This window comes from Rhamphochromis sp. 'chilingali', assembly GCF_963969265.1.
Source record: "Rhamphochromis sp. 'chilingali' genome assembly, chromosome: 2".
NCBI lineage: Eukaryota > Metazoa > Chordata > Actinopteri > Cichliformes > Cichlidae > Rhamphochromis > Rhamphochromis sp. 'chilingali'.
Window position 1 is genome coordinate 29655169 of NC_137930.1, and position 13232 is coordinate 29668400.

General features: G+C 40.1%; 1 protein-coding gene across 1 annotated transcript in view; it reads right to left on the minus strand.

Annotated features, from left to right (window-relative positions):
- LOC308391591 (putative cytochrome P450 120) overlaps positions 1–13232 on the minus strand; it is a 30243-nt gene that overhangs the window by 9791 nt on the left and 7220 nt on the right. The window contains exons 5-9 of the mRNA XM_080874244.1: positions 11610–11749; positions 11141–11264; positions 10650–10794; positions 9583–9693; positions 6962–7089 (exon numbers count right to left, since the gene is read on the minus strand). Coding sequence (XP_080730370.1) covers positions 6962–7089; positions 9583–9693; positions 10650–10794; positions 11141–11264; positions 11610–11749 — 648 coding nt within the window. The remainder of the gene's footprint in view (positions 1–6961; positions 7090–9582; positions 9694–10649; positions 10795–11140; positions 11265–11609; positions 11750–13232) is intronic.

Below are 13232 nucleotides of genomic sequence, written 5' to 3' on the forward strand. Positions count from 1 at the left end.
AATAAGGAGAGCATTGCTGCACGGTGATGCTCATCATCAAAAACTCTACAATGCATCATATAAAACACCCAGAATTCTCGATCAATCCAGCTGACCCCTCTCTCTTTGGCACAAAAGACAAATAAATTAGACCTCAAAGGAAACCAACCAAGAGTGCAGCTTAGAATGAAGTTCCACAAGACAAATGAACAAAAATCAGGGACCCAACTTTACTTCATCATGCCTGCTTTCTAATATTTCTTAAAAATATACTTAAGAAAGCAGGTCCTTTCCAACCATTACTCAATATCCATCTGATGCAGGCCGTGTCTTGCCTCTAATGGATCCTGTCTTCCTGAAACCTGAGCTCTGATTAAAAGCAAACAGGAAGCATTAGTGGTGCGTATAGTCTGGGTCCACTGTGTCAGATGGTTTGTGTGTGTGAGAAGTGTTATTATTAGTGTCCTCGCTAGCATCTGACTAATGGTTTAATGTACTATTAGGTACATCCTGAAACAGTAAGATGTGCGGCGTACACTATAGGAAGGGAAAGGAAGTCTTACCAAGCACTCCATCGTAATGCTATATCAAATATGTTGAGTGGATAGGAAGTGAATCAGAGCAGTATACTCTTGTGTGAAGTATAATTCATTTTTCTGCAATAAAGTATAATGAGAAAGCTCTGTGAGAGATCATGACTGAGGCCAAGAGGGCATCATCAGATTAATTATTAGATAGGGAAGACAGGGAAGAGGACGAACAAATAGCTGCAGATCACTTAAAAACTCTCATCATTTATTTTCATTTGCATCTTGTTGCATTTAAAGTTCAATGGCAAAAAAAACCCTACATCAAAGTTGCACTCACCAGTCACTTCATTAGGTACACCTGTTCAACTGCTTATTAACACAAATATTAACAGCATTAATGACCTGCTGAAGTTCTAAGTGAGAATCAGAATGAGGAAGAAAGGTGATTTAAGTGACTTAGAAGGTAGGATGGTCGTCGGCACCAGATGGGCTGGTCTGAGGATTTCAGAAACTCATGATCTACTGGGATTTTCCCACATAACCATCTCTAGGGTTTACAGAGAATGGACCAGAAATGAAAATATCCAATCCAAGAAGGCAGAGCAATGGTTCTCTGCCTTGTTGATGCCAGAGGTCAGAGGAGAATGGCCAGACTGGTTTGAGCTGACAGGGAGGCAACAGTAACCTTGCAACAGCAGAATAAGACCATGACAGATGCTACTTCTGTTGGCTAAAAACAGTAAATGTAGGCTACAGTTCACGCAAGCTCACCAAAACTGGACAACAGAAGACTGTAAACAGCAACAGTTCGGGCTGGTGGTGTGGGGAATATTTTTTTAGCACACTTTGCGCACCTTAGTACTAACTGAGCATTGTTTAATGTCCATCCCTTTATGACCAACACACCCATCTTCTGATGGCTGTTTCCAGCTTGATAACATGACAATGCAATTACTGTACTCAAATGGCTTCCAACACATCTCAATCCAATAGAGAACCTTTGGGATGTGGTGGAACGGGAGGGTCACATCATGGATGTGCAGCTGACAAATCTGCAGCAACTGTGTAAAACTATCATGTCAACATGGACCAAAATCTCTGAGGAATGTTTCCAGCACCTTGTTGCATCTACGCCATGAAGAATTAAAGCAGCTCTGAAAGCAAAAGTGGTCCAACACAGTACTAGCAAGGTGCATCTAAGAAAGTGAAGTGTGAGTTTATAGCCTAGCTCACGTGCCAAACTTGAGGCTTAGGAACACTAGTGCACAAACTAATGGGCAGCATCTTGAATTCTATGTGTCATTTATATGCAGTCTATTATTTTAAAACGTAAAGCCTATTATCAAAACTGTTATACTTAGTTCAACTAGACTATGACAAACTCCTGGCATTATCTTTATGAACTGGTGACTCTGGTTTGTGTCGTTTCTAAGAATTCATACAGTGGCTGACGTACGCAAACACAGACATTTCAGATAATTTCTACTTCAAATTAAAAAAAAGATGTCTCTCACTATTTTTGGAGACAAGAAGAAAAGTCCCTATTCTCGGATTTATGTGAAACTAGCAACACAGCCCACTGCAATAGCTAAGATTTTTATCTGTGCTTGGTAGCATTTCTGATTCACTTATCTAGGGCCAGAGTCTGTGTGGGCGTTGAGCTGATAGGATGTTAACTTGCCAGCTCCAATATTTGCCTCCAACAGGAAAAGCACACATACACAATATACGACGAGTATGAACGGGAACACACACGGTAGATAATACACCCAGCTACTGCCCAAAAAAATAAAAAATAAACAGATGAAACTGTGGTGATTGTAGGTGGGCTTGTTATGTAACAGGACTGCAGTCATTAAATTAAACAGCCAGGTGGCAAGAAAATGAGCTGGGCAACTATCAAGAGAGACAGGAAACCGGTCACCAGGAAGACTGGCAGATGGAAAACCAGAGACAGGAACAGTTGGGAGGAAAGGGAAACAAACACGGTGATAAATGAAAAATAAAGACAAGCAAAGACAGGCAGCAGAGGTTTGCACGGCAAGGATGAAAGATATATCAGCTTTGGTCGCACAGATCGCTTCTCAGGGTTCAATAAAATTTACTGACAGTAAGAAATATCAAAAAGGTGACCAGAATCATCCATACAAATATACACATCTTCTTAATGTGGATGACTCACACCTTTATTGAGGTATAGTCAAACTTCTAGCGCCTACACTCCACGTTTCATCTTTGTCTTTTGGTTTTTTTTGTGCAGTTTCTTATTAATGACTTTTCTAGAGTTTTCTTTTACATCAGACTATCTCAAGGAAAATCTCCTCTGACTCACTCCTTAACCCTGCACCATCTTACCTGATGCTCACACACGCAGACACAAAGCATGCCATCTATTCATTCATAGATTTCTCTTCTCAGCTGAGTGCTCTGTTCACACACTTCAGAGTATTTAAAATGGTGTCCATTTCCAGGCTAAAAGTATCTGCCTGTTAGGCAGACTGAACAGATTTTTGACTCTTTTTTTTTTTTTTTGCGCTATAAGTATCTAGTTGGATCTACGTCTTAAGTTATTAAGCTGTTTTAGGATAATTTCTTTTTTGAGTTTGTGTACCATCTTCCATCTGTGTCTCCTTACTTCACAGATGGAAGACCCCCAGTTCGAGACCAGAAAGAAGCACAAACCCAGCCTCAGGGGGTAAGAAGCTAGTGTGCTCCCAGTGCTGGTTCCCAGCTCCGATAAATGGAAGGGCTGCATTAAGAGGGGCGTCTGGCATAAAATCTGTACCAAACCAAATATGTGGAATCGTCTGGTGTGACGACCCCTTGGGAAAAGGTAGAAAGTACCTTCTACTTTAATACCTGAGAGAGTTAATCTATGCTGTAAATGCAAACCCCTCTGAAATCCAATGCCGTAACCTGACTAAAGCTCGCACTGTGACTGTTGAATTCAGCACCATCAATTCCTCCTGAGCTTTTCCGGCTATTTCTTCTGCTTCCATTTTTCAAACCGATCGGAAGATAATGGATCAGCTCAAAGAGAGAAACTCCAAACTGCCAACTGTAACATTAGATTGCTTCATTTGGTGTGATGGTTTTATCTGGTTTAAAATAAAAGTCAACACGTAATTAGGTTAGTTTTAACAAGATAAGAGTGAAGAAGAGGTCTCTACACACACCTTCAAAAATGACAACTGATGGCAGTAGATTTCTCTGCTCAACAAAAAAGTAAATAAAGTAAATATATGCAGTATATATAAGAAATTCAACATTATTACTGTTTCATCGCAAAAAGGATGGGAGCTTCTCTGACTCATTCTTCTGTAACCCATCACACTCTTTCCCAGGGCATCATGGGAGAGAAAAAAGCTTCTCCCCCCACTCTACACACAGACACACACTCACAGAAATACACACAGGGGAATCCCTATTGGTGAAGATACTGACAGGTGACCAGTTTCCATGGCAGCAGCTTCCTTCCTACATACATACATTCATAGTTTTTTTCTCCACTCTCTGTCACATGAGAGAGAGAGCATGAATGACAATAAACAGTTGAATGAAGGAAGTGAATGAACAGATGAATGGCTGACAGAGAATGAGCCAGCTTGGGTTTCATTTTACCAGAGCAGGTAACAGACAGAGAGTCTTTATGCATCTCCTTTTGTATTCAGAAGGCTTTTTTATTTTACTTTCCCAGCAGACAGTCTGAGCAAGTACATGTAAAAGCGATGCAGTCAGACTTGTGTGCTCAGGCGCTGTTATCTATCTGCATTGGTTGCTATAGTAAAGACGTGGGCGTATGTATATAAAGTACTAACCAGCACTCTTTTCTGCTTTGCGGTCATAAAACAAGTTGTAGAACAGACTATTGATTTAATCTTGCTGTCATCTATTTTAAGAGTGCATTTCTATCCAGTAAAACTGTGCATTTTAGTCTGACCGCAGCAAATGTGGCCTAAACCCCCTCAGCTATTCTTAAAGTTATCATTGAAACAGGAAGTTATTGTGTGGTACCTGCTGCAATTAGTAATCCATTATCTGTGCCTATGTTAATACAGTATAACTTTGTCATTTAGTCACGTCATCAACAGCTTCAGAACCTCTTCAGCTGTTCATACTTTCTGTATAAGCATAATACTGTGCTATAAAGACTGAACATGGTGCATTTCCAACAGGGTGAAGAACCCAACACAGAGATAGTTTTTACAAGGTGCTGAACTGAAAATATAATCGACAACACAGGTATTCACCCTGCCTGCGCAGCAAGCCATTTGGCCATTATATAATGAAGCTAAAGCATTTTGGGGATATGTAAATTGTGACTAGCATTATATTTGCCATATGTGCACCCATCAGGTATAACATTATGACCACCTGCCTAACCGTGTGTTGGTCCCACTCCCAAAAAAGCCCTGACCCATCAAAGCATGGACTCCACCAGACCCCTGAGAGTGTGCTTTGCTATCTGGCACCAAGATGTTAGCAACAGATCCTTTACAGTCCTGTAAGCTCCGAGGTGGGGCCTCTGTGGGTCAGATTTGTTTGTCCTGCACATCCACAGATGGACTTAGCTGGCGTTTGGGGTGGCTGAAGCTCGAGAGGTAGAGCAGATCATCTACTATTTGGAAGTCCATTTAACTCAACTCATTTTACTCAAACTATTCCCGAATCATTTTTGCTTTGTGGCATGCCTCAAAGCAGGGTCCATTACTATAATTCTTTCTTTTCAGATTTTATCGAGTGCCTTATAAATCACTATACGTATAAATGCACACGGAAGAAAATGCTCTATTATTTATTCTTTTATCTTTTTCTTTGTGTTTTTTTAAACATCTTTTTGTGACGCATTTCCTCGATCCCTGATGTGTCACAGCACTAAAAGCTTCCTCCCACTTACTCTTTCTAATGCTGATTGTGTTTGACTGTGCAAATGTGGCGTGTTTGTAAGTATGTATCAGTAAGGGAGTATAAACAGAACTGCCCGTTTGCTTCCTTCTTGTTTGATCTAAGAAATTTTCAGAATAACAAACAAAACAAAAAAAATTCACCATTTTTTTTAATTTTACCATTTTTTCCATTGGTCCACAAAGTCCTGTCCGTTCTTGAAGCTATTTTGTCAGTTTACAATTTTTTACTCTTTGGCTGTGTGTCAGTCACATTTATTTAATGTGCAGGTCAATCCAGCAACATCAAGAAAACCTATGTTTGAAAAAAAAGCCCATGAAATTAACACCTCATTTGAGGCACAGCTCATATATTTTAAGTCTGTGGGAAAGCCTTGATTAATAATGTTTTTCCCTGAAAGACTGATACATTACCTTTTCAAGGCTGAAGTTCTAGGCATAATTGATTGCTTTTTCTAAAGACATTAATGACTAAATACTGCATGGTTTGCGACTTTCGGTGATGCTGGGAATGACTAGAAACCTTCGTTTTAACCCTCGTGCTTTTTCATGTTCTTGTACAATACTCCTCTTCATTGGTGCTAGGATACCAGAGACACTTTGGTCTATATCTGTAAAGAGCTGTTAACTCGATAATAGTGTTGTCAAAAAAGAAAGGAAAAGATACTAACTGGTCCTCAAAATTACTGTTGGATTATATACTCGTTTGCAACAGTACTGTTACCATTAGTGCTCTCCTCGTGCCCTCCAGTTGACACACAACTTCACACTGCACTGCTGTACTTTCACACTCTATGAGGAATTTTGAGAGGTCAGTAGCGCTCCTGTTTCATCAGCACTGAAGTATTAAACCGTTATCATAAATGTTTACCTGGCTGGCGCGTACATTAACATTTGCTGTTTAACTATTAGCAATTGACCATTTACTACTTAGTTAGCAGTTACAACTAAATAAAAAAACGATAACATTAATGTTGGAGTAAGTAGCAAAACATTATCTAATTTCCCTGACTGTAGTTTTAAAAGACAGCATAAGTTTTACAGTATAACATAATTATTTGGGTTTGAAAAGAGTTATTTTTCTCTTAAAGGCAGTCAGCAGATTGAATGTGAGAAAAGTTCATCAGCAACTACACAGAAACAATAGCAGTCTACTTTAACTGCTCTGTTTCATCAGCAACAAAAATATGGTACCAAGTCACCAGAAGCGCGGCACTACCTCACTGCCCCTCGTCCTTTTGTGTTTATGTGTTGGGTTTTTTTCACTACCATTTTACAATCTTTAAACATTTGTCATATCTACACTTTGCATTAGTGATGCAATTTTTTGCACCATATCAGGCAACTTAAAAAAATCGTGTTGTCATTGATGTTATTGTTTGCATTGTTCTAATTTCTGTTTTGTAATGACTCTATTTTCCCCCATAGTATTGACAATGGTATCAAGTATTTCCAAGGTGTCGACATCGAGTTTGAAATTCTACTACCACGATGACACTCCTTGACAACTAGAAAATAAAATAAAAGAATGAGAGAAAAGATCCTCACCTTCCGCTCCATCTCTCTGGCAGGAAGGCATCAGGCTCCTGAAACACCTCTGGGTCGCGATGGACGGCATGGCTGATATAAATCACACCAAAATCTTTAGGAACATGAAACCCCATGAGCGTGGAGTCCTACACAAACATACAGAGAGACATATTCACATTATTTTCATATTATTAAATATCATGTGGGTAACAAACTTGGCTTTGAAATGCTTTCCTGGTCTTTTACTGAACGCTTGTGTTACTTTACACTGCATTTTACATGTGTACATACGCACCTGACCTGCAGTGAAAATGGCACAATTGTAAGAAAGAAACTTTTGACTCTTTCCCCCATAAAGACAACATTTGGCAAAAAGGGGAAAGGGTTAAAAACCCTTTTAAACCACAGTGAATAGGCCCCACTTTTAATTCTGAATAAAAACTCAATTTTAAACAAAATATCCCGGGCCCAGTTTTCCATTAAGCCCTGGTGAAAAGAGCCACCTTGGGGCAAAAAGACCAATTGTTGCCCTTTTAAATCACCTTTTTCACTACATCCATTAGCAGCCGCACTAATGGACTGCCGGAGAACATGATCACTGTTTCTCTTTCCTGTGCACACTCATTTTTCTCTCTGCCTCTCTCTGGTGGAGTGGAAAATCTCTTTCATTCTCCCTCTTCTCATTGAGAAATGCCTCAGCACTTGGTTTCATTCTTTCTCCCTCCTCCCCTTTCTCTCATTCACTCTTGCACACAGGTTGTAAAACACCACTGCATATCTTAGTTCCACCTGATGGGAGGATCCACTTTTTTCCACCTGATTGTGAATACTAATGACCACTCATTCTCCTACACACTTCCCTGCACACATAAACATCTCATCAGTCCTTTCAGAGCAGGCACAGCACTTGCCTCTTGCATTTTCTGGCAGGGCATCAGCTATGGCACTGGCAATATGTCATTATTAACAGCCAGTTGTCTTCAAAGTACTGCTTTTCAAACTTTAGCTGGAGTATCTTTAAGTATACAAATATTCTCACAGCTGCTCGAGTCACTGTAGATATTCTAGCGCCCAGTCCTGTAAGTCTTGCTCGTGCATTTGTGTTTATCTTATTTATATCTCTGTATAAACCACTGACGCTGGCAAGAATGGTGCACTGGTATGTTTCACAGGAGTGACAAAACTTTCCACTCCGCTTCAGAGCATCACCAGTTCACTTTACCCTCACTCGAAAACACTGGCACCACCGTCCCCTCCCACACTCGCTTCCTTCCGGAGGGGAAGCGGAGGAAATCGATCACAGAGAGAGATCAATGTCTCTGATTGGACTGTTGCATAAGCCTGTTTGCTGAAGTCACAGGGTTCAAAGACTGCCACGGAGGGAAGAGGCGGACACACTGTTGAATTCCTCATCCTTGGGGTAAAAGCAGTCAGTAGGCGGTAAGTCGAGACGACGTGGGCTTTGACTATCAGGCAGATGTCTGATCAGTGTACAGATTACATTTTACTAGACTTTTCTCAGCAAACACGCCTACAAAATATCAGTTTACATAATCACATGAGAACCAACGGACCATGCACAGCAAACAGGGTGAAAGGAAAAATAATAATACAATTAAACAAACTTTAAGATATTATAATAACTGACACGTGGAGTGGTTTACCTGTGGTAAACCTCACAGCTGGGCGAACCTTCACAGCTGTAGTTGTAAAAGCACACAAATAAAGGTTTCAAGAGGACTTTCACTAACACTGACTGCTACTGTGAGAGAACAGAAGAAGTCTCGAAACGACTGTAAAGTTGAATTACCGCATTTGAAGATATACAATATTTATTTACTAAGTCCTTCTGCAGGACAGCATACACAGACAACGCTCTTAGAAAAGTCTTTCATCTACAGTCAGCTGTCGCCATCTAGAGGAAGGCAGAGCAAGACAAAACAACTAATGCTTACTACAAGTACTACTACAACTACTTCTACCTCAGGATTAAAATTATAAACACAAATACAAACCATAAAATATCTGAAAACACAGGTTTGCTGGGAGGTATTTCAATAGCAACCTGTTCACATGCTGCTAGATTTATTTCCTTTGAATTCAGCAAGTTTTTATTGAAGTGCAAATTGTGCTGACCGGTGATGTCTGAGCAGGCTTTGGTTTCATGCAGGTGAAGAGTTCATGTGGACCAAAAACAGGAAAAGGATTTGCCAAAATGCAATCCACTGAAACTACTGGTCATCTGACAATGACTAGGCTTTTTAAAAATGCAACAATCCGCAACAGTAAACAATCTGTCCCAAAGATTAGTCATTACCCTAAAGGCTAAGTCACCAGACTAACCAATAAGTTCCCAATTTAAGTCATTACTGCTGCAGGGTTGTATTTTTTCAGTTGTTAAATATTCTCATGATGATGTTCACTTCCGCACTCATAAACTTTGGACCTCTGAATAGAACTAAATAGATTCTGCAAAAAGTTTTCTAACTGACCAGATGAGTGGTGGAAAAATCAGACGTGTTTGACATGGATACGAAATTAAAATCTTCATTCTCTTTCACTTTTAAGACATTACTCACAGTATAATTGTGCTAGATGAGGAGCACTGGCTCATTCACTGAAATTTACATAAAAACTACCTGATCAGCTATTCTGCGTCCACCAATGAAAGGAGGCCATAGCCTCTGCACCTCCAGCAGCACCCGGCACAGGTAATCAGGGTCTTCTGCTGCTTGACGACGGGCTTTCTCCTGAACATGGAGACAGAGACAACGAGCTGTATGTCAGAGCACAAAGATTTTTACTGAAAACTGAAACATTTTACATATAGAGCCTACATGAATCTCAAGTCCTGCTGATGCTGACGTTTGAGTTATACTGGTAAGGCTCAAAATTAGAGGCGTGGGATGACAGCTTTGATTGCTTTAGTTTTTTGTGTCTTTAAAAAAAAAAAAAAGTAATCAGGTAATGGCATGGTGGATGTCCATCGTTTATTTTCTTTAAGTTTCCTTGAAGACGTTTCACCTCTCATCCGCGAAGCTTCTTCAGCTCTTCAGAATTGAAGAAGCTTCTCCGATGAGAGGTGAAACCTCTTCAAGGACTCTTAAAGAAGTCCAAACATTTTCTTTCCAAGCTCCTTAGACCACTGCATGTTGATGTGTACAAATGGCTAGCAAACATCGCAGCTAGCTGGCTAACCGTAGCTTCAGGTTTGTTTTTTTGTCCCTGTGTAAACTGCATTTTTGAGTATGTTGAGCATTTTTGAGTCCTTCTTGACAGTATGATTGGTGGACTCCATTTCTACCTTAACACTGGCTTGTTTTGATCACTGTTAGTATTTTATGAGGCACTAAGACAATCAGCTTAACGGGGATTTTATACTTCAGTGTTAAATCTACGCCGTAGGAACACTGTAACCAGAAACCCTTCTGAAACACTACACTGTAACATACTGTAATGCTATCCCTGACCTGACACACACCTCCCTGGAAAAGTAGCTAAATGTTGAGTCAATGCTATCTACAGCTTTTGTGACTGGCCTGTTTACTACCGTGGATTCCTCCTGCGCATTCATGGCTGCTTTTCCTGCAGTTGTTGAATAAACGTGAAAGAACAATAATCACTGCCTTTACAAAAAGATATAACAAGTTGGGTAACACTAATGTTCCCTCTTTTTATTGTAAACTCTTCTCCTGTATTTGTGTACCTGTCCATTCCCACCGAGTGCCAATGTGAAGGAGGTGAGCAGTGATGCCAGGGCTTTCGGGATCAGCGCTGAAATGAACAACAGGAGGTGCTGGGCTGCAGAACTTGAGTCAGGCAGCGGCAAAGAACCGAGAGAGCCAACAAAACTGGAGAGGGCCGCAGAGACAGAAAAGAAAGAGAAAGGATCCTTAATCAAGGGCCACTTATACAAATCAGAGCATCAGTATAGACCCAAGGCCTCCACTAGAGTCTGATTTATGTTTGAAAGGAGAGATTTATACATCATTTAACTTCAGTCAAGTCAAGTTTATTTGCGTAGCATTATTCAGACACAAGAGGAACAGAAAGTGGAATACAAAACATATAAAACATATCTGTCTTGATATAAAACGTGCACAAACAATCCGGATAGAAATGTAACTATTTAATTGAGAAAAACTTGTTTTTGTGAAAGCAGCAGTGGCAGATGAACTGAGGTGTGTGCAGTCTCACCCCTCTTTGTCATTCTCCAGTTTATCTTTGATGATGTCCATCAGTTTGTTCCTGGCATCGAGGGCAATGGAGAAACCCGACGACCACATAGGAACCTTCACATTTACTGGAGCAGAGATCAGGCCTGCAGGGTGAGGGGGAGGAGGGCAGAAGGCGCAGAACAAAAGAGTCAGAAACACACAGATGAATGTGTGCGGTCCCAGAATGAAAGAGGAAGTTGGAGATGTTGCAATAGTCTATTGCACAAAACTTGAAGTTGCCAAAAAAAGACAAAAGAAAAAATTGTCATGTTTTAACATTACCAGAGGTGTTAAGATTGATCACTTCTTAGTGTTATATTTAAATAAAAATACGTTGCAGAAAGAACATCAATGCAAAAGGCTGCAAAAAAATTAAAATAAAAAATTAGCACGAGGGTTTTTTTTTGTGTGTGTGTGTGTGTGTGTATGATTTATCTGTATGGCCCTACCGTGCCAGTGCTGGGTGCACAGCTGACTGATTTCCTGGAAAAGTTCAGGTTGCTTCTCAGCTCGTACGTTCAGAAAAAGGCCCAACACCAGCTCTGTCCCCAGAGACTTAAAAGCAGTGTATACACTCTCTGGCTGACCACTACACAGACACACACAAGTATACAATCGGAGACACATTGATGAGTTTATTCAATTAAATTATTCAATTCAACTTATTTATACAGCACCAAAACACGATAACAGTTTCCTCAAGGTGCCTCTATATTGTAAGGTGGACCCTACAGTAATACAACAGAGAACTGAACGATCAGATGAGCCCTTATGAGCAAGGACCTTGGTGTCAGTGGGAAGGAAAAACTCCCATTTAACAGGAAGAAACCTCCAGCAGAACCAGGCTCAGGGAGAGACTGTAATTTAAGCAAGTGACTTCAAGAAATACTGATAGAAACACACCATAAAGCTGTATATGTATGTATGAAAATATGAATATTATAAACATTGGACGTTTATATTTTAGTGTCCTAACAACTACATTTAAAAAGCTTCTGTACTTTTTTCACATGGTGATATTCATCTTCACAGCTTTGGTTTCAAAGTTAGGTTGGGTGTGTTTGGACAAAATATTGTCATTGTGGTTGTGTGAATTACATCTGCGGTGGGTGGTGTACACTGTATCTGTACATCAGCACAGTGTGTTTGTAGTGAAACAATCAGGATGTGACTGAAGTGCAGACCTTCAGCTTTATTTCAAGGGGTTCAAGGCAGTTACTTGTTTAGTTATTGCAGACATTGTTACACACAGTCTCCCATTTTCAGAGGCTAAAATAATCGGATACACTAACACATTTTTTATTCCAAGGATTCTTCTTCCTTTCTTTGTCTTTCAGTGACTTGGCCTTGATAAACTCTTGAGTTGCTTTTGCAGTTGGCTTTGAGTAATTATCCATTTGTACTGTAAAGCGCTGTCTGATCAGTTCTGCATCATTGCTCTGTGCCCTTCATAATTCATCCTGCTCCTTCTATAAACGTCATCAACAAACACGCGTGACCTGGTTACACTGGCAGCCATTCACGCCCGTGCCACAACATCATCTCCACCATGTTGACGGTGATGTCTCCTTCAGATCAGGAGATGTTTCTCTCCTTCTCTATAATTTCCTCTTCCCTTCAAGTTAATCTGGATTTCATCTGTCCAAAGACTTTTTTCCCTAGAACTGTACAGGCTCTTTTAGTTTTCTGGCAAACTCTACTTTGATCTTCTTGTTCCTGAGTGTAACCAGTGGTTTGCACTTTATGGTGAACCCTCTGTATTTATATTCATGATGGCATCCACCGATTGCACACATTAGACTGATACACCTATCTTCTACAGATTTCTTATTTCTTAAGTGATTTTTTTTCTTAAACAAGGTAAGAATCTGTGATGCTACACCTGAGTTCTTTTTTAAGATCTCTTAGTGCAGCTGAGCTGTGTGATCCTTTTGATCACACAGCTCATGAAACTGCTTGTCAGTAATTTGTCTGATTAATTTTGAGCCTCTGAAATAAAGGACTACATACACAGTAAAAATACTTATGGACCTAACTTTACTCTTGCTTATCAAAGAGTATCACTTTTTACT